The sequence below is a fragment of the Rasamsonia emersonii genome (genome assembly GCF_000968595.1).
Source record: "Rasamsonia emersonii CBS 393.64 chromosome Unknown ctg1118621760373, whole genome shotgun sequence".
Lineage (NCBI taxonomy): Eukaryota > Fungi > Ascomycota > Eurotiomycetes > Eurotiales > Trichocomaceae > Rasamsonia > Rasamsonia emersonii.
In genome coordinates, this window is record NW_013563043.1 from 635 (window position 1) to 20,739 (window position 20,105).

Sequence of the window (20,105 nt, forward strand, 5' to 3'; positions counted from 1 at the left end):
GGCTGCAGTAAATCAGTTCCAGTCCATTGAAGCTTGTTTCTTTTTGTCACTGAGTCCTGAGAGCTCCTATCCACTCAGCTACGTAGTAGACAAAGGTGTCTTTAAATTGTGGCACTTGCATGTAGGGCTGCAGAGAGACGATCCAACGTGTTGCTTGCTTGCTTGCATATCTATCCGTCTCTAGCCAAACAATCAATGTCCCACGTATGCCTCTAGCCGCTGAAGCAATTCCGTAAACGCATATCTTGCTCATATGATCGCCTTAGCGGGGTTACCGTTACATGTCGTTCGACAAATTTATCCATTATTGCGAAATCTTCCCTTCCGCAGTCGCACAGGTTAGTTCCGCCATCGACCAGGGTGATGATGAGATGGCCTAGACAGAGACAGAGAAGTCGAAGTCGAAGGTAGAATTAGTTGTTACGCAGTAATTTCCGCGGGCGAGAAGTAGACGGTGTCGTATAGTATAAAAGGGGCCTAATTTCCTCTCATCCTTCGTCTGCCAAGTGGCAATCACTACTCGATCAAGTAGGCTCCTGTTGATCTTTTTACAAAGCTTCTCTCACTAATTCATTCCACCAAAATGCTGCCCAACACCGTGACTGCCCTCGTTCTCAGCTTCAGTCTGGTCGCCGCTGGCCCCATCGTCAAGCGCTCTGTCCTGACTGACCTGACGACGATTGGCAACGACCTGACCACGCTCCAGAAGGACATCACCGGCTGGGATGGCTCTGTCCTGTCCGCCATCCCGCTTCTCGGCGATGTGACAAACGTCGAGAATGCCATCAAGACGGCCATAAACGACACCGACGCATCGGCTCCTTTTGGTGCCAGCGACAGCACCAGCGTGACCAATGAAGTCCTCACCCTGGAGCCGCAGATTACCACTACGCTGAACGATCTTGTTCAGAAGGTAGGTTCATCAGCCCTTAGATCAGACGAGTCTCGTTTAAGATACTCACGAATACAGGAACCCCAAGTCGCAGCCATCGGCTACACCAGCCAGGTCCAGTCCAGCCTGACCACGCTGAAGAATCTGACCGACCAACTTACCAGCGCGCTCGAGTCCAAGGCTACTTCGTCGGACGCGAGCACCATTGCCAATGCCACGACTTCGATTGATGCGGCGTTTTCCAGTGCGATTGCTGCGTTTTAATGACGAGGATATGAAATGGCGAACGGAATGGAATGTTGACTTTACAATTGAGCAAGCAACGGCAATGATTTGAATGAAGTTTGCTTTTAAATAGGAAATGAAGTTGAACGTGATGATGAATTGAGATCCACTATTAAGATGGACTAACGTCATGCCAAACAATCTATTACAAGCTTCAATCCATCGAACATGGTTTGGAAGCGGTAGCACTGACCAATCAATGGACTAGTATTAAAATTGTAGGTATTCTCTCTCGAAAGAAATCTCAGCTCAGATCTCCCCCGTCAGACGCAAATCCCTCGAGCTGGCCCCAACATACACCCCAATCTTTGTCCCCAGTTTCTTGACCTCGACCCACTCCTGCTTCACAACATCCCAAATCGCCACATCTCTCCTCCGCAGATCAAACGTGACGTCCTTGGTCTCCCCGGCCTGCAGGAACGTCTTGTTGAACCCCCGAAGCTGGCGACTGGGCTCCCCATTGTCCAAGTCCAGATACAGCTGGGCCACCTCTTGCCCCGCAACGGTTCCGTTGTTCTTCAGCGTCAATGTCACCCGGTACAGCACATCGTACAACGCCGGGTTTCCTCCCTGAGGACCTGCTGCCTCCGGGATGATAGTGGGCGTCGGTGTACCGGCGGCAGCGGTAGAGATTGTCGCATTGGGAGCGATGTACGGGTAGATGTAATTCGTCAGCGAGCTGATCGTCGATGGAAACGTGTAGTCGGACGGATTGAGGCTGGTGGTCGGGCACCTAGAAGGATTGACGGTGGTTGAAGCTACTGGCGATGTGGTTGTTGCTGTCGCTGGAGAGGCTTTTAAGGTCTCGATGCTGAGGTTCTGATAGTCGAACGTCGTGTAGCTCAGCCCAAAGCCGAATTCAAAGCGAGGATCGATGCCCTGCTTGTCGAACCAGCGATAGTCGATGAACAGGCCCTCTGTGAAGTCGATCTGCGGCACTGGCCCTTTGGGTTCATACAACACATCAGTCCCGTAGTCCTCGCGAGCCTTGCCCACGGTCCAGGGAAGTTTGCCAGATGGGTTGACGTCGCCGTACAGCACGTCGACCAGCAAATTCCCGCTTTCCTGTCCCGGGAGCCCGGCAAAGAGCACCGCCGTCACATTCGGGTGGTCGATCCAGTCCTCCATCAGAATGGGCCCTGGCGCATGGATGATGACCGCCGTCTGACTGCAGTTCGCAGCAACCCGTTGGACGAGAGCATCTCCGCCCAGCCATGCCGTGAGATTGTTCCTGTCGCCGTAGTTGCCGCCCACCTCGATATATCCCTCTCCGCTATCGGCATTGATGAACACGAGACACACGGTGGCTTGCGACGCTACAGAGTCGATCTGCGCAGTGGCGAAATTATTCAAGACATATTGCACTTCGGTACCGTCTTTCAACGCCCGCTGCTGGATGGCAGACAAGGGGTCGACCAGATACGGGAAATTTGTGCTACCACTCCCCCAGCCCATCGCAAGCGTGCCATTAACGCAGCCCCGATCAGTGCAGCCGTTGGGACCGTAGGGCGAAGGACCAGCATCCTCGCCGATGACGGCAATCTGTCTGGGTTTCCTGAGAGGAAGCGTGCCGTTGTTATTCTTCAGCAGCACGATCGAGTTGGCGCCCACCGCACGGATGATCTGAGAGTGATTCTGACGCACATCGACGTGCCAGTTGATCTGCGTGTAGTCGACCTGCGCTTGCGGATACTCGTATCCGTACGTAGAGTAATCTGCTGCTGCAAAGCTCAGTGGTGGGAAATCCTGGTCCTGGCCGAGGTAGTAGTAAGCAGCCATAATCCTGGTGGCCATGTCGTCAAGCCGCCACTCGGGCACGCTGCCATTGAGCACGGCCATGGTGAGATTGGGCCCCCAGAATGAGATCCCTAGCCCGGCGATACCGTTCGGAGAGGTCTCTCCAGGAATAGTCATGTCCATTCCTGCCAGCGCGGTGAGGACTCCGTCGTGCTGGGACCCGTCGTCGCTGGTCACAAACCCCTGGAAGCCGAGTTCGCCCTTGAGGATGTCATTCAGGATGTGATTGTTCTGGCACGCCTGGGTATTGTTGATCTGGTTGTAGGAACACATCACCCCGGCCATGCCGCTGTATACAGCGTCGTACCACGGGAACAGATAGAGCTCGTGCAAAGTCCGGTCATCACAGTTCGACGAGTACGGCTCCGTGATATTCGGGCCCAGCCCGTACGAGTTCCATTCGATGACTTGGCGGAAATGCTCCTGCTCATAGAGGATGAAGTGTTTCCCGACGGCGATCACTCCGGCAGCCTGCATTCCTGCAATCGATGTCCCGAAGGCGATCCCTGAGAGATACGGATCTGGAGAGTAGCTCTCGAAAATGCGCCCCCCGGTTGGCGCTCGCCCCAGCGGACCGGCCACGGGGGCATAGACGATATTGACGCCTTTGCCCTTGTGCTCCGCTCCGTTGGCGTATGATTGAGCATAGATTAGCTCTCTATCCCAGGACATGGCCAGGTTAAGTCCCGCCGCAAAGGCGGAGGAATAGTCGGTTCCTCGCACGCCGGAGGGCGAGTCATCAGCCGCAAATCCTCGAAAGTTCAGCCGGGGGATGATGCCAATGTCGTAGCCTTGGGTCTGGCCCGTGCCGACTTGCGTTGTGAGGTTGACTTTTTCGGTCAACGTTAACTGACAGACGAATTCGCGGGCTTTTCTGTATGCTTCAGACCAATTGCCATAGCCTGAGCTTATCCGGGGGGTGTATACAGATCCTTCATTTTGTTGGCCTAAGCAGAGTGAGAGAAACAGCAGGAGAGGCACGAGGAACTGCATGATGGAGCATATACCACCACGTTAATGTCTCCGCATGAAGGCGACTGGAAGCAGACTCTCCTGTTTCATGCATTGTCGCCGGTTTATATATCGTCTTCTGCGACCTGATTATCATGGAATAATCATTCCGGCTTACAAGAGCTGATCTCGATGCGATGCGGGGTAATCTTGCTTGGTAATGATCTGGTTGACGAATTTCCGGGATAGGAAACTGATTTCCAGAACCTCCACATGCGGCCACGCGAGGCGAAGATACAACTGAAGTCATTGATCGACAGTTGTACAACTGTCCTTCGTCGCTGCAATAGCCTGTAATGCTGGATCGGATATAATATTCGGCACAAGTTATGCTGGAGGAGATTCCGTATGCGACTGAGCGCTCGATTATAAATATTCAATCACTCTATCAGCGTGATTGGTTATTTTGGTATCGATATTGACCATAAACTACCAATTAGGTATAGCTGTCTTATTCTACAACTTTTAGTTTTGACACTAGCCTATCGTTGTGCCTTGATGAGCTGTTGTCTCAAGGTAGTCTGAATTGTTTGCAACATATTTGAATGGTTTAACGTTTGAGGGTTTGCTGTTATTTCCTGTCGATCCATAACATAAGTGTGGGGATTTTCGCGGAGTATCGCTGTTCCCAGACTAAATGAACCGGTACTCTGTATTCTCCCCGGGTGATGTGTGTCTTCAACAAAGAACTATTCCAGAAGAATCGTGCTACGGACGGGATTGTTCAATCTCTATACGGAGTAAACATTTGCTGCTAAACTTGTCAGGATTAGGCATGAGGTTCTTCTCTGAGTTCGCCGGGCGTAGATCATGGACCTCGTAGGGATCAAGGTTTCCAGAGATCATTCCTACTACTATTCATACCAAAATTCTTGATCACTATGGTACCACATAGACTGTTTGCAAGCAGACTTCATACCACACCACTGTTGCCGTAATTACAGGCATCTCTCAACCGATGAATTTGGATAATATGATAGATAGCATATTCTATAATATCGTTTGTTTTTTCTGTATTCTTGTTCAAGGTCACTTAATCTTCTGGTCACTGACGCTCCCAGGGCTTCTCCCCGCATCTTCATGCCCGCGATTGGGACCCCCATGGGCACAGACCATTATACGCCCCATTTCGGTGCCGATCATCTCCTTGAAAGGCTAGCCTACAGGATAAGTGGAGCTAGCGGAAGCTAGCCCCCGGAGACGACGCCGAAAAGCCCTTAAAAGCCGGAAAATGATGCCGAAGATAATTTCTGACAATGACGACTTCGAAGGGTAGGATCCATCTCTATCTACGGAGTAGAGGACGGCGATATGTGATAAAGAAGGAGCTTGCAGTCAGCGAAAAAAAAAACTAGCCATGGTGAAACAGAAGAACGCACTCACCATGCCCGTCAGTGGGACTTTCGAGGCCAAAAAGACGCAGTGAAGAATAAAACAATTAAATAACAGAGGTACAAGTTCGTATCTCTCCGATATAGCATTTCTCTGGACGGTTAAGGTATATCACGATGCTGTCTGCTGTACGAACGAACGAGGAGGCTACACAAGTGATTGTTAACATTTTCTCTACAAGTAGTGAAGTAGTGCAGTTTTAATAAACCAACCTTACTGATCAGCATATATATAATCTAAAACCTCTTCGAGCAAAGTGATTGTCTGTGATTTTTTATAAGGGTAATATTCCTGATAACAGATTTTTGTTTTATATCTTCTTTCCCTTACAACTAGAGTTTTTTAACCTTTACGAATTGTCTACTCGAAGAGTTCCATAGAGACCTGGAATTAAGCATATCATGAGTAACATTAGCAATTCCTAAATCTTGATGTTCGAGGGAAACAGTGAATTACGGCCTATGATCGTTGTCAGGAGTCATTCCAAAGCCTCCATCAAGCATTCGTTCGTCCATTATCGTCATCGTCCAGTGCGAAGCTGTCGTTTTGCTGTCGGCATTTCCCATTATATGAGTATTTATTCAGTCTTCTCTGCCTTGTCACTTCTGCCCTTGATGATGTGACTCAGGTCTCCGACAGGAAGCGCAAGTGGGAAGTCCACAGCGGCCAGAATCTGCACAAAGATAAGATACCAGCCAGCGATGATCGTGACAAATGTGAAGGATCCACCAGTCTGAAGTATTGTTAGTGGATGTGCTTCGAATATGAGCTACTTGTCAAGTAAGGATCGACTCACAATCTGCAGCCTGTGCGCTAGTTGAACGTTCCCGTTTGCGAGCTGCCAATACGCGCCAGCCAGTGCCTCAAAACCAATGGTGAGGGTGAAGAGAATGGTCACAAAGGCGACATTCGTTCTCAGACTGGCCAGGAAAAAGAAGAAGGTGAGAATTCCGATGAAGAGGAAATAAAATGCTACGACAGGACTCTGGTTAGCTGACACTGTATGTACAAGTCGAGAACGGGAATGATGCCATACCGAATGATGCATGGAATCCAGGGTTCGTTGGATCGCTGGGCTCATAAGCAGCAGCAGCACCGTTGGATGGCGTCAAGGTTCCGGCGAGGGAGAGGAAAAATCCACCTGTCACTCATCTGTTAGTTATGCATTCAGTTTTTTTTTTTCAATGAGATGTAGCCGAACCGTAAGTGCCAAACACGACAAAAATGAAGGTGTTTCCGAGGATGAATTCTAGGACAGCCGCAATCGTCAACAGGAGTCCACCGGTGAAGTAGAAGACTCCACTGTCGCCTTGTCAGCTTCTATGTTTGTGCAAATTACAAGGAATATACTAACATAGTCGCAGCGCCGTCGCCACCCGCGCCTCTCCATCCGAGGAGTTCAGCAGAGAGCGGACTCAGACTCAAGAGAAATCCGGCGAGGCCACTATACCCAGTCAGACTATGCTCTTGTAAGTGTGACGGAAGACTCACAGAGGTGTAGGGTTTCCGAGAATGGATCGGAGATCACCCTTGACAGTATTCTTGGGAGAAAGATAGATCTTCTCAAAGAGTTCCGGGGAGATGGAGAGGCTTCCTGTGGCCCTGATCCTCTCAAGGGCTTCATCCCGGTTGGTGTCGGCTGGCAAGTCGTATTTGGCTGTGTTCTGGCCGTTGTCCTGCCCCGCGGCTTTTTCGATGTCCGCCATGGTCGGCAATGTAGAGGTATAACCCTAAAACTGGTGCGTTGATTGGAAGTTACGAGTGTGAATGCCCGTAGAAGACGAGTTTGAAACTTGAATCGTTTTTTCTGAAAAATGCCAGAGAATAGAAGGACACAACACGTCTATATAACTACAGAAGTACCTCCTACATACACAATTTCTATACCTTTACTAAGCTTCTCACGCAAATCTGTCGATCAAATGGCGACAAAACTGACTATGATGAGGTTTGTTTTCTTGGGCATGATCACATGAACTTGGATTCTACTGTTTTTGGAATTATGCAAGCCAGAAAGCTCTCTGAGGAGGATCATAAGTTGAATTGCGACAGTGCTCGAGGACTTCATTGGGCCAGAGGTCACATCTTTGGCATGATACATGAACAGGAAAACTAGACTACCATCGATGGTCTATGTTGACATCCCTGCTAAGTCGTCTTGTGTGTTGTGCATAGCGCTAAGTTTGATATGTGATCAGCAATGCGTTGGTAGGGGCATGGTTCAGTGAAGTAAATTTTAGCTGGCGCTCCAAAGCTCGCCATGGACATCTTAATAGAGGACTGAACCTCGGAACTTTGAGGAATGACACCCCTTAAATAATCAAACAAAGAAGTTTGTTTTTAGAGTACTAGATGTTTGCAGTTCTGAGGAGAATAGCCTATAATACGTCTGGATAACAAAATCTGGAGCTTCTCCATTGCAGCAGACAGCTACGTTGAATGCGAGCTCATTTTCAACATTATAAATCAGGGCTTACAAATCCACGGCAAACTATCATCAAGCGCAGCACTCACGACTAGATCTGCAGATAAGGAGGAGGGGTGATAGCTCGCTTATGCAACATCTCGAAGTCATTACCCCAGTCAGGACTTTCCGGGGTTTGGCCAGCCAAAAGACTGCACAGAACTCCACAGCCTATACCGGTGTAGGAATTTTTAGCTCGAGACAAACTTCGTGACTAAGCTTAGACTGATCCATCCGCCGGCTACCTATGTGTAGCCCCATGAGCTTGTCACGACATCGATGGGCTGAGATCATCTAATATTAGCGACTTCTGGCGTTATACTTAGCTAGAGGATCTACGCAGGCGGGCCAATCGCAGAGCTCAATATAGAGAGCTGCTGTTGTACCATCCCAGCTATGGCGGTTAACAGAGGGGTTCGATGAATCATTTAGCAGGAAGATGGTGTTCCTTTCTACCTGAACAAGTCTATTATTGAATCGATAATTATGCCATAGGTCTTTGGCGCTCAGACCTCTTATCACTTTTCCAAGCATGACTACTCCGACATACAGAAACCAGATTATTAATGACATTGTGCTGTGAAAGACCTTCCTTATTTCACTAATACAAATATTTACTTTGTTCGTTTCGTCTGAAGTAAAGAAATCTCTATGATCCTTCTACAATATATCTTTACGACTAATAATAAACATTATTTGAACTTAATACCGTGATGTAGTGATGCGAATGAAAAATATATTAATCCCCCGGCCATCATTAGAAACTAAAATCTCACAACAGGTTTCGATCAGAGGATCAACAGTCTGAGCGTCAACAGACGCAAATCTTGCCAAATAGTTATATTTGTGTAACATCCACTTTGATTTACGTAATGTAATGGGCAGAATGGGCAGGAATTGGTCTGAGTTGCCACACGCAGCATCTATAGGAATAATCACATGTCTCCCTACGAGTCGATTTGAGAATCCACAACTTTGCAAATCCTCTCGCTCACTTGTTAACCCAAACTAGCAATCGCGGTCTCAGACTAGTAGCAAGTCACTACTCCGGAGTATGCGAGCCACCCATGTCATCTTTGTTGTTTGGCCCTAACTTCGGCTGATTGAATCGGCATGATTTGTCGGCATATTGTTCTTGCAGGCACCAAAAGGAGGAGATACAACGCCCATCGGTATGCAGGTAGAGATGTGCAATACTTCAATAACACCATGTCATGGAACTGATATTAGTAGAAGGGGTCCATCAATATATAAGCCTTCGATGCGAGTCATCATGGCTAATTCTCCATGTCGAATTCGAAAAAAGCTGATTCGGAAGCTCTAGTGAATATATCTCCGAACAAAAAACGAGCTTCTCACACATCCAAGGCTAAGTCTTTATGTTCCGACAAAAACCCTTTCCCATTGTAAATCCACACATATTTGGTGCCCATCCCATGCAAACAAGTAATAAAATTAATAATACAAACTTTAATTAGAAGTAGATCTGTGTCCTGCCATGGATCCCACCGGAGTTTTCATCGCATTTTCATTCTTACTGAAAACGATCATTGTATTGCTGCTCCGGATACGATGCCAGATGAATATTCGAATCATAGCCACCTTGATATTGTCCACCAAGACCTTCACTCATCAATCCATCCTTTTTCCTGGATCGTGAGGTGAATCTCTTCCACACAACGGCGGCGATAACCGTGATGCCGACGACAACTACCACGATTATATAGCCGACGACGACGCGGGTAGACGCATAAGACCACGTCAGACCGATCCCACCATTCACAACGGCGAGCACGAGGATAATCCGACCGAAGTATCGGTGAATCGGGCCGTATCTAGTTGGTCGCTTGATGATCTTGAAGAGTCGATGATGCCAGAATCCCAAGCCCCACTGTACCACCACAGCAGCAAGACAGACGAGGCCAATAATCTGGTGAGACGATCCAAATGATTGCGACTTGGTGAACATCGTGCTCAGGTATACACCAAGCATTCCTCCGGCAATCGCCAGTATCGAAGCCAAGGACTGATTCACCCAGTGCCAACGCACGCTTGCTGGGAAGACACGGAGGACGAAGACTCCAGTAGGCATAAGAAGCACGAACGCAGCGCAAATGGCAAGGGCATGGAGAATGCTGGGCCAGTTGCTATCGTAATGGGGTTTCCCATCCTCAGAGGATCCTACAGCGGTCGTGAACGATGTGGGAAGACCTCCCGTGCCTCCTGTCGCGAGGACCATGTCCATGGTGAATCTCCCTGTTGACGGAGTGACAAATGTAAGTTTCGAAGCAACAGAACGAGACGGTTAAGCAGTCACTGACCATACTCAGAATGACGTTCGATGCTGGCCGTCTTTGAATCACTTTTGAGGAGCTCACTGTTCCCAGAATGCGGCCCCAGCGCGTAGATCCATGGTTGAGTCCTAGAAGTCAGGTCCAGAGAACCTGTCTTCCACCGCCGACAGTTCGAACATCGCCCATTCACAATCATAGTGTTGTCTGACAGGCCAGTGCCAGGAAGTTCATCTACATTCAGCGAGGACGAGAAAACCGGTTCCGTTTCCCCGGAGGAAAGTCGGGGGCTGACAGTGACGCCTATATTCTGGTTTAGCAGGGAGAAACCAGGAAGATCAAGGAAATAGCTGACCATCGCCTTGTGCGTTCGAGTAGACAATAAACATCATAGAGTCCTTCATCTCTCTCCCAGTACCGACAGCTATCCAGGAATAGCTGGCAGGGCCAGAGAGATGAAAGTAGATATCATCCGAATTCGCTGGAAGGTTCAGCGCGAAGGTATAGTTCGCCGAACCATTATCCAGAGGAAGAATGAACACCGAGGCAGGGACACTGTCTGCCTGCACTCGGAAGAAAAAAGCAGAAAGAAGGCCTGGGATGTAAGTTGTCAACCCTTCGATGACACCGCATCAGTTGTCAACAATATACGTACCAAGAAACAACACACAGAATCGAAGCATCGTGACGTGACACACCCCTCAATCACACCAGAAATGACTGGAAAAACAGAATTTTATTTTTCTTATTCACATTTATTTTCTAAATATGAGCGCTTACTAAGGCTGAGGACGAGCATTGATATTGCTGAGAAATAGGTAATATCCTATTGGCTGCAGCCGCCAGCTCATTGCGCGTCCCCAGAGATCTGATCGCGGGCGGACCCAAGCCCTATTGTACTCCTATGTAAGCCATCCACAGCCGGGATCGCGCAGAGTTCTCTACTCTACAGCTATGTGTATATGCACTCACAAGTAATTAAAACTCGTACTGATGGCATTGTTTTCAATACAGGGCCAAAAGGGTGCTGTGTAGGTAGTGTATGTTCGCTGGATGGACCCTTTTTATGTTATTTTAGGTTCTGCCATCAAGTGGGCCTGTCGCAGATCCAGGGTCCTTACCACTTTTGGAATAGTCCCCCGCCGTTGCCATAGACCTACCTATTTAGGGAGGTACCTAGGGTCATTTACTGCTGGCATACAATAGCCTAATGTACATCTGTTGAATATACAGCCTATAAAGAGCTTATAATATGAAGTTATTCATAGAAGCTGCTTTGAGAATGCATCGAATACTATACAAGATTCAGAGTAAAAAAGGGCGGCAAGATTACAGCAATTCAGCAGACACGTTCGAAACAAAACATTCCTGGCGTATCATCGCAAGATGCCAGTAACGGTTGAATATCCGGTTCCCAATACCATGTGTCCAAGATTTCATGATCAGTAATCAGTTAAAACCATGGAAATAACCGAGGTTTATCTGTCATGTCACTTCACGCACACATCAGTTGATAGCCGAAGTTAGTCAGGTCAGCATGACCTCAACCCCATGACAGATTTCGTAGTATTTTCAGCCACGTATTTCTAGAGCTTCGCTGTCGTTGTATTAGAAAAATTGAGATAAGTTCTCCACCGAGATCTACGTTTTTATTATATATATACTCTGTATGATTTCCGCCAATATCTCCACACAATTCGAAGCAAGAAACCCCAGATACTGTTCACACTCAGTTTTAACCAGCCACAGTCACTGCGTCTCGGACAATGGCTCAGAGACAAATAAATACGTTCACCGGCAAACGCATTACGCTTACAACTTCGACATCCTACGATGTTGTCCTCGACCGCCTCAACAAAGAAATTCAGCCCAGTGGTCCTGCTAGTCTAGATTCTCTCAATGCCAGCGGCGACATTACCAAGGATGGCTTTTCAGAGTATTTCTCGACACATGTTGGCCCCCACGGTTTCATTCAATTTCATGAGTTCGACCACGGTCAATGGATTCAACTGTTTGGTATTGGAAATGGACTGCGGATGAAGAGAGTGCTGCTTGGAAATCCTTTCGTGGCGATCACCATGCTCAAGCACGACCTGAATTCTGGGCTTCATGTCCCTGTTGAGTTGCTTCTCAAGGAATTGGAAGGCCGCAAGGGGACAGAGGTGGTATACGTTTTGCCAAGCAGTCTAATCGCGAGTGTCAATCCAGATGAAAAGCTCCAATCTGCGGCAAAGGAGCTTGACAGGAAGTTCGAGGCGTTGGCCACCCATATTGCATCCTAAATTAGGATTGCAAATGTACTGGATGCATGCGTCTTTCAATAGAAGGCTATATTGTGCGAGAATTTCTTGATTGCGGAATAAAGGTCTGTGTACTGTACACCACGCAAAATTCAAATTGTTACAAAAAGGAGCAATCACACAATACATGTATTTGCATACATACTACCAACATCCTCTGTCCAAATGAAAGTCACATAGTCACATATAGTCTTTCAGCATCTCTTCGCACATGTTCCACAATCTTTCGCCTGTGTTCCTTTCGGTCAGACCTTCGAATACATGGCTTGCACATTGCCCGAACCGTCCCCATGGTAGAACATATCCGCCATTCCTTCCACCGTCTTCTATCATGGTCGTATCAACTTCGGAGTTGAAGCCTGCATAAAATTCGGACAACGCGCCGTATCTAGGAGAGTATCTTGTTGATGCAAAGATCGCGTCCAGCCACCAGGGTAAATTCCGCTGAAGGTTTGTTTTGAGGGCTCCTGGGTGCACAGAAAGGGCGATTAACCCCTGGCTTGCATATCTCCTTGCCAGTTCATGGGCATGCATCACGTTCATGGGCATGCATCACGTTCATGGCTTTGCTCTGCCCATACCGTTTCAGATTCCAGGCTACACCCACTTTCTTGGAAGTGGTCAGGTTGAGATCCTCCCAATTCACCCCATCCGGCGCGGGACCTCCGCTGTGGGCATTCGAGGTGACAAAGATAACTCGCGTGGAGAATTTGGGGACATCCTCTCTTGCAGCTGTCTTCAAAGAAAGTGGCGTCAGGAAATATTAAAACAGCCACGGCCCCAGCGCATTGACTCCCAGCTGCATCTCGAATCCCTGAGCTGTCACACTATCCGGTGGAGGCAGCATGACTCCTGCTTGCAGGATAATGTCCAACCTGTCTTCTTTGTCGAGAAACTCTCTGGCAGAGTCCTTGATGGTCGTCAGATCGGCCAGATCAAGCTGAAGAAAAGCAAGGTTATTTTCTCTGTCCTTTTTCGAAACACCGTCCGCAGGCGCAGCAGCGCTGCCAAGAATCTTATTGATTGCTGCTTCTGCCTTCTGCCTGGAACGACCAGCGATGTAGACCTTGCCACCAGCATGGAAAAGCATCTTGACCAGCTCAAGCCCGCAACCCGAATAACCGCCGGTGACTATGAGCACACGGCCATTGAGAGGGGGAATATCATTCTCAGTGAGCGTGGGAGGATGGGGGAACCTAGAGCGAATAAACGATATAATGTTTCCCATATCGAACACGAGGTTGGTATACAGAATATGTGCGTAGGACAAAAGAACAGATTTTCTGAAAACCTCCAGTGATGAAACATTTTAAAATACAGAAATGAAATCGCAATGAGTCCTCCTTTATAATATTTTTTTGTCTTGTCTATGACCATATGCCATCATCGAACGGAGCCGGGGAAATTTTGAAATGCCGTACGGAGTAAATCATTTGGTTGACAACGATAGCAGCCAGAATTGTTCTAAGAGAAACGCTATTCCAAGATCGGGAATCCCATTGTCAGCAATCTGCAGGACCCGCTGCTGGATCTCATTCCATTCGTCGGCATTTACTCTGTACGGAGTACGGAGTACTAAGCTCCACTACGCCGTACTCCCAGACTGCGAGTCGATTCTGCCAACAGCCATGTTCAGATGACCGGCTGACTGAACAACTATATGCCTGTACGAGCGTAAACAAAAGCTTTCTTTTGATTATATACTCAGCTCATTGTCCTCATATACTGATTACTTTGCGTATCTCCTAAAAACCAGGGAAACCATATTTGGAACTCGAGAAGATATATATATTAGATATGCTGTCACATGCTGTCACACATATGCTTTAACAACAAAAACACACACAAAAAAAAGAGAGTGAGTGAGTGAGAGGGAAATACACGTCGATATATTCCACAGCAAAATCCATCATCTCTCTCTCTGCGTGATGAAATTCACGAAATCTCCCTAACTTCCGCCCTCGCTAGCCGCATGTATGGGAAGTACTACAACACAGGACCGTCTATACTACTGTTCTTGTACGAGTAGCGGCAAAAAGAGTGTATGCGTTGAGATATTCCTGGGTTAAGTTACTAGTTGTTAATAACCTTCAGTGTCGGATCAACCGAATAAATGTTTTCCTTGACAATTCTCTCGATCTTCGATCTTGTAAAGGCGTACATAATTGCATTTCATCTGCGGAACGACACTTCAATCCTGATGACTGACAGGAAACCAACTGCGTTCGAAGAAGTCATGAAACAAGGAGAACATTGCAGCTAATTTGCTAATGTGTAGCTTGGCCAGCTCATCACTGCCACATCATTCAAGAGACGCGAGGGATACTTCGGAGAGCATTCCCTGCGTAGTGACCTGTGCATTACATTTACAGTGAAGAGCTGGTGTTTCCCGTTGCTTGGATACGTGTGCAATTCGGATTTGTTCCGAAAGGTAACAGACCAGGCGCGGATTGAAGAACCGATGATTCCGCGATTGTGCGGGGTAGCGAATCTGGGGTAATCCGGGGAGAATTGTCCGAATGGCTGGAAAGGAGCCAGCTCATTGGTTCTGAAGAAAGTTTAAGACACGCGGAGCAGATACGCGCTTGAACAGCAGTCTCTTGAATTTTTTTTCCTTCATTTTTCTTTAGAAAAAGTTGTTCACATTGTCCAGAGCCTGCGTGTTACTGGAAACCGGCTATGACGAGTAGTATTTTCTTACACTTCCCCCTAGCCCAAATAATTTCCAAGCGGCGGAGAGATTTATATTGTGTCAACAGGCTTTTAAAGGCTAAAAACAGTCTTTGAGTATACTAGCCAGTTCACTCCCGTATCCAGACATATAACTCTCACCGGAGTCCAACGATTCTACATTGAACAAGTTAGGGACGTCTGTCGAGTTTCCTGACTCTCCCATTGCTTCGAACCAGTCCATGAGTTCGCGGCTCATCTGCGTTCCGTCGAGGAGAAACTCGTCCTGCGGGCCTGGATCACGAACAGGCTCCTGTGAATTGACGACTCCATAGCCATCAACTGTTCGGTCATTTGTGTCATTGCCACAGTCGGTGGCCGTACGGCGACTTTTCTGAAGTCCTATCTGAGGAGCAAGTTTTCTGAGACTTTTGATAGATTTCCACAGACGCTGTGAGATGTAGGACTTCATCGAGAAGCCCTTGACGAGCTCAAGCGCCATGTAGAACTCATCCTTGCATTGGCTGTTGAATTGAGCTGGAGCATGTGCCACGGCGAGAAACAAAACGGCAACAGCGGAGACGAGGAACCAGTTGAAGGCAACCTGCTGAAGTTGATAGATGTCCGACGTCTTATTTAACTGTGTGATGAACTGGATCGTATCCTTGGCAATCTCCACGGCTGTCGTGGCCTCAACAGGATTCCGCGCCATCTGCGCACCTGTATGCAAAACCGGCCGGTAGATGAGCATCCTCATCAGATTCGCACGGAGATAGAGTAAACACTGCAGACGGCGGATGCCGCGGTTGGGGTAGTCCGTTGTTGAACTTTGTGTAGATTGAGGTTTCACCAGTTTGAGGGAATCGGGGATCGACTTTGCCCATTGGAGGACCTGCCAATCCAAATAGGCCATTTCATCCTTTTTGATTTCATTGCTGCTGCTCGAGCTGGCAATGAACTTCCAAACCTTTTCCGCGATGCGGCTGTAGCCAATCATGGCCGTCAAATAGGGTACGCCGTTCTAAATTGCGATAAGCGAGACTCCTATGAGGTATACTTGAAATCTTTGCAACTCACCGGCTGGGGAAGCGAGGGATCTATATCACTGTGGTCCAGATGGAACGGCATTCCAGTGCCGATGCTCCATCGCATATCAAGAGTGTAAACTGACCAGAAGAGCTTGAGGACTCTCTCGCGGCCAAATGCTAGGATGGCCGGCCGTGTGAAGGTTTCCCTCCTATGCAAGCCCATCTCCAAGCACATGCGCACAACAGTACCGATCGTCCTCCAGGCTAGCGTTTCCTCATCTATCTGGAAGAAGAAGATAGACTGGCGCGCTCTTCAATACCACTGCCTTCAACGGGAAGGGGTCTAACCTTTGAAACTCACCATGAGGGTTAGAAATATTGCCCTTTTGATATCAGGGGGGCTCCATATGGAATCGTTTGCAACGTCTCTGACACTATTGAAGATCCTCATCCCTAGTTCACTGTGGCCGCTCTCCTCAGCGGTCAACGCGCAGGCGAATACTAATTTCAGGATATTGATGTCGTCGTTGTCAAGCTGTTCCGGGTTATATGCACTTTCATGAGAGGATCTGGACAATGACGGTGTCCTGAGATGGGTATACAGTGCATTCACGTGGCTTATAGTTTGTTCAAGCTCGAGAATTGGGTACATTATTCCCATCTCTTCCTCGTACACGCGACATAGTCGGATTCCTTCCTCTTTGCTAATTGCCCAGAGCGGGTCGATAGATTGCTGATATTCAAACGTTTGAGGTGACAGTGAAGGGGAAGGCATGGGAGAGGGTTCCTGCGTGGCCTCGCCTTCATCGCCAAGTTCGGTGATTCCTCTAGTCTGTAGGCTCTGCCTGGCGATCCCGAAACTGAAAGATGAAGTCGTGGGACCATGGAAAGAGAGCTGTTGGCCTGAAGATGCTTTTCCTCGTTCTGCGTTGGCGATCGGCCGCTGAAAAGGCTCACTCCTAAACCCAGAAGACCGCGCCGCATCTCGTGCGACCAGGGTGTCTACGGTTCCCGAAAGCGTTTTCACCTGTTCCTGAAGACTTTGGACCTGGTGGAGCAATTGCTCAATATTTCTGCGACAGTATTTATTGTCAGCCTTTCTTTTCTCGGACAAGGCTCACTTCTTAGACTTACTGGCTGTCATTGACACTGCTATCCACCGCGTATATGCATTCAACCATCCGACGCCCACACCGCTGACACGGCTGCTGGCCGTTGCATCTGATCTTGCGGCGTTTGCATTCGTTGCTTTTTCAATGTTATTTAACTGTCGGTGAGAAAAAGGAGAAATTTAGCGAATGGCTCACCATGCTTTTGCAATATATTTGCTCCGTTTTCTTTTCTCAGGCACGACAGTACTATTGCTTTCCGAAGGTTTCGTCTGTTGTTGGTCTACATCGCCTGGCGATTGCGAGGTCATGTTGAGTATGTTGAGGCGTCGGCGTTTCTGCGGAAGAAGGAAACAGCTCACGTTGGGGAACTCGGCGTGTGGAGATCTTATGCGGGGTTAGATCCTCCCTAACCAAGGTAGGTGTTAGGCGCAGTTTGGAACCATGGAGCCAACTGGGCCGTTATTATTATTGAGAAACCGAGGCAATGATTGAGCCGCATCTAATATTTAGGAATCGGTTCACTTGGTCACTGTAAAAACGCTCTTGCTGGCCCGATCTATCGCTGCGTGTTGAACAGATCGCTGTCCTTCAGTCAACTGCAATTCAGAAATATCACTTCAGCTACGACAGTAGAGAAAGAGAATCGACAATTGATTTGGAGGGATTCGAGCTAAATATAAAAAAACTGACTTATAATTCCGTATACGCTGTAATCGACTCCTGTAACCTCAGGGACTCCAGTGTCTGCGTAATAAATTCCTCCCTAGCTGGCAACCGCTCTTCTACGTATTTTACATGACACGCAGCAATAAGTAATCGTTAGATCAATCAATCAGAGATCCTTGGTCCGTTGCTCGCTTTCTGCAATCCACCGCTGCAGCAGTGCTGGGTCTCTGGCTTTGAATCCAACTTTGAACGGTTTAGGCTCCGTGGTCAACGCAGTGGGGATTGCATTGCACTCAAGGGCATCAAGAATTGGTCGATCAGCGGGATCCTTAGACGGGTGAATTGTAAAGGCCGTGATGAGTCTGATGAAGGCCGTGTAGAGCTCTCTGTTCGCGAGATGCGATCCAGCACACATTCTTGAACCTGCTCCATAGCCGTAATGTGGCGTCCCCGAGCTCTCTGGGTTGTCAAGGTAGCGCTCTGGGATGAATTTGTGGGGTTCCTGGAAGTGGTCTTCATCATAGTCTGCCGCCCATGCATTCTGAAGGGGAGAACAAGTCAGTCAAATTCCTTCTCGACAACAAGGGATCAATCTCACCATGAAAAAGGTGGTACCGGCCGGGATGACCGCGTTGCCCCATGTGATATCCTTCACGCTCTTCCTTGGGAGACAGATGGGAATAACAGTCCAATACCGGAGGGTTTCCTTTACTAAGGCAGTTATATATGGTACTTTCTCCTCGACAAGGCATTTCTCCCATGCATCGTTATCAGGATAGACCTTCATGATCTCGTCGTAAGCTTTGCGCTGGATTCTCTGACCGTCCTCGGACGACAGATACGCCAATGTCATGACGAGGTTTCCTGGAACAGTATCCAGGCCGGCCGATACCATTGTCAAGCAGAGCGACTTAATCTCAGCTGGAAAGGGTTATTCATTAGTGGACAACCAACCAAATCTTTCGCAATTAACTTACCGTCATTGAGTTTAGCCTCCGGATCTTTCAGAATATTTCCCGTAATGCACGGTTTATCAGTCCCTTGCGCAATCTTCTCCTTAAGCATATCCAAGAGAAGCGTAAGGTACCGATCTCTGCGCACTCTGAATTCCTCGGCCTCCTTATTCAACTTGGGGAATATCCGAAGCAGCGGAACATAGTCTTGCCAATTGTTACTCGTGCTTCTGAAATTGGATATACCACGTTCCACTGCAACAATTTCGCGGAGCAATTCATCATCGATATTTCCCTCAATTCGAATCCCATAGTTTAGGGTGAGGCTGGTGTTGAGAGCAAACCGTTGGAAATAAGGAATGGGGTTGATATCTCTGGTTCCACCATTGCTATCCATCAAGAGTTCTTTGATACTTGCGGTGGACTCGAGATCGATGATAGGCATATAAGATTGCACTGCGGGCCGGTTGAGGGCTGTTGCGGCAGCTTTGCGTCTGCGCTTGCACGATTCATCCCAGGGAGAGGTACCGATGGTGAAGCCCTGAGAAGTTGAAACAACATCGTGAAAGGTGTGGAAAGTCGGGCGAGAGATGAGAGCAGATTGGTCCTTGATCCAAAGCTGTTTGACTGACTCGAAACTGTTGACAAAAACAATCCTCTTGGTACGTGTCAGCAGTTAACTTGTCAGAAGCATTTGGAGACTACATTACCTTATTTCCCATTCGAACTTGGAAGACAGGGCCATACTTCTTCGCCCACTTGGCCGCAACTTTTGCGTGACAATCTCCGAGTTGGAACAGGCTACCAAAGATCGGAACTCCGGGGATTTCCGGGAGTCCTTTGATCTTTGGTATATCTGTCTGGTTGAGATAGCGATAAAGAACGAAGAGGACCGATAAAACGGTCAAGGTGAGAGTTTCGTAGGCCATGATGAGTAAAATGCTGAGCACGATTCTGTCGCGCCATTTGGCAGGAGTTGGTGTCGTTATGCGAAAATATATATGCCCTCGTGGTTACGCATGTGCCACTGTTCGGCACCGCCAACAACCGACTCGGTAGAAGCATCCTGTCGAGATTGGCCCCAGCTTCTGTCATCGCGGTGAGCTTTCCGTTGCTTCTGCGGGGAGAGTTGCACAGCATTCTTCAGGACCCCGTTGGAGAAGCGCGGAAGCCCGTTCCGCACGCCAACGCAGCGTTGCGGTTTCCGTTCCGCGCTTGACAGACGATGGACATGCTAGCAAAAA

The 20,105-nt window shown here is 48.2% G+C and overlaps 8 protein-coding genes across 8 annotated transcripts; 2 read left to right on the top strand and 6 right to left on the bottom strand.

The window, feature by feature from the left end:
* Nucleotides 1-583: 583 nt before the first annotated feature.
* T310_6195 (Uncharacterized protein) lies at nt 584-1,156 on the top strand (the record flags this gene model as incomplete). Its single annotated transcript, XM_013470961.1, has 2 exons — nt 584-913; nt 971-1,156. The coding sequence occupies 2 exons, from the start codon at nt 584-586 to the stop codon at nt 1,154-1,156; spliced, it is 516 nt and encodes a 171-aa protein (XP_013326415.1).
* Nucleotides 1,157-1,426: 270 nt separating this feature from the next.
* On the bottom strand, nt 1,427-3,967 carry T310_6196 (Beta-glucosidase; the record flags this gene model as incomplete). Its single annotated transcript, XM_013470962.1, has 1 exon — nt 1,427-3,967. The coding sequence occupies one exon, from the start codon at nt 3,965-3,967 to the stop codon at nt 1,427-1,429; it is 2,541 nt and encodes an 846-aa protein (XP_013326416.1).
* Nucleotides 3,968-5,954: 1,987 nt separating this feature from the next.
* Nucleotides 5,955-7,083, bottom strand: T310_6197 (GPR1/FUN34/YaaH-class plasma membrane protein; the record flags this gene model as incomplete). The annotated part of the gene is made up of 6 exons (XM_013470963.1): nt 5,955-6,110; nt 6,174-6,370; nt 6,414-6,518; nt 6,579-6,679; nt 6,732-6,836; nt 6,869-7,083. The coding sequence occupies 6 exons, from the start codon at nt 7,081-7,083 to the stop codon at nt 5,955-5,957; spliced, it is 879 nt and encodes a 292-aa protein (XP_013326417.1).
* A 2,292-nt stretch (nt 7,084-9,375) lies between these two features.
* On the bottom strand, nt 9,376-10,815 carry T310_6198 (uncharacterized protein; the record flags this gene model as incomplete). The annotated part of the gene is made up of 4 exons (XM_013470964.1): nt 9,376-10,097; nt 10,163-10,435; nt 10,488-10,727; nt 10,788-10,815. 4 exons carry the CDS (start codon nt 10,813-10,815, stop codon nt 9,376-9,378), a joined length of 1,263 nt encoding a protein of 420 aa, XP_013326418.1.
* Nucleotides 10,816-11,898: 1,083 nt separating this feature from the next.
* On the top strand, nt 11,899-12,414 carry T310_6199 (uncharacterized protein; the record flags this gene model as incomplete). The annotated part of the gene is made up of 1 exon (XM_013470965.1): nt 11,899-12,414. The coding sequence occupies one exon, from the start codon at nt 11,899-11,901 to the stop codon at nt 12,412-12,414; it is 516 nt and encodes a 171-aa protein (XP_013326419.1).
* A 198-nt stretch (nt 12,415-12,612) lies between these two features.
* Nucleotides 12,613-13,660, bottom strand: T310_6200 (uncharacterized protein; the record flags this gene model as incomplete). Its single annotated transcript, XM_013470966.1, has 3 exons — nt 12,613-12,876; nt 13,040-13,164; nt 13,261-13,660. 3 exons carry the CDS (start codon nt 13,658-13,660, stop codon nt 12,613-12,615), a joined length of 789 nt encoding a protein of 262 aa, XP_013326420.1.
* A 1,542-nt stretch (nt 13,661-15,202) lies between these two features.
* On the bottom strand, nt 15,203-17,550 carry T310_6201 (C6 transcription factor; the record flags this gene model as incomplete). Its single annotated transcript, XM_013470967.1, has 5 exons — nt 15,203-16,123; nt 16,180-16,413; nt 16,492-17,203; nt 17,265-17,378; nt 17,438-17,550. 5 exons carry the CDS (start codon nt 17,548-17,550, stop codon nt 15,203-15,205), a joined length of 2,094 nt encoding a protein of 697 aa, XP_013326421.1.
* A 524-nt stretch (nt 17,551-18,074) lies between these two features.
* Nucleotides 18,075-19,790, bottom strand: T310_6202 (Unspecific monooxygenase; the record flags this gene model as incomplete). The annotated part of the gene is made up of 4 exons (XM_013470968.1): nt 18,075-18,449; nt 18,507-18,829; nt 18,886-19,519; nt 19,572-19,790. 4 exons carry the CDS (start codon nt 19,788-19,790, stop codon nt 18,075-18,077), a joined length of 1,551 nt encoding a protein of 516 aa, XP_013326422.1.
* Nucleotides 19,791-20,105: the final 315 nt, after the last annotated feature.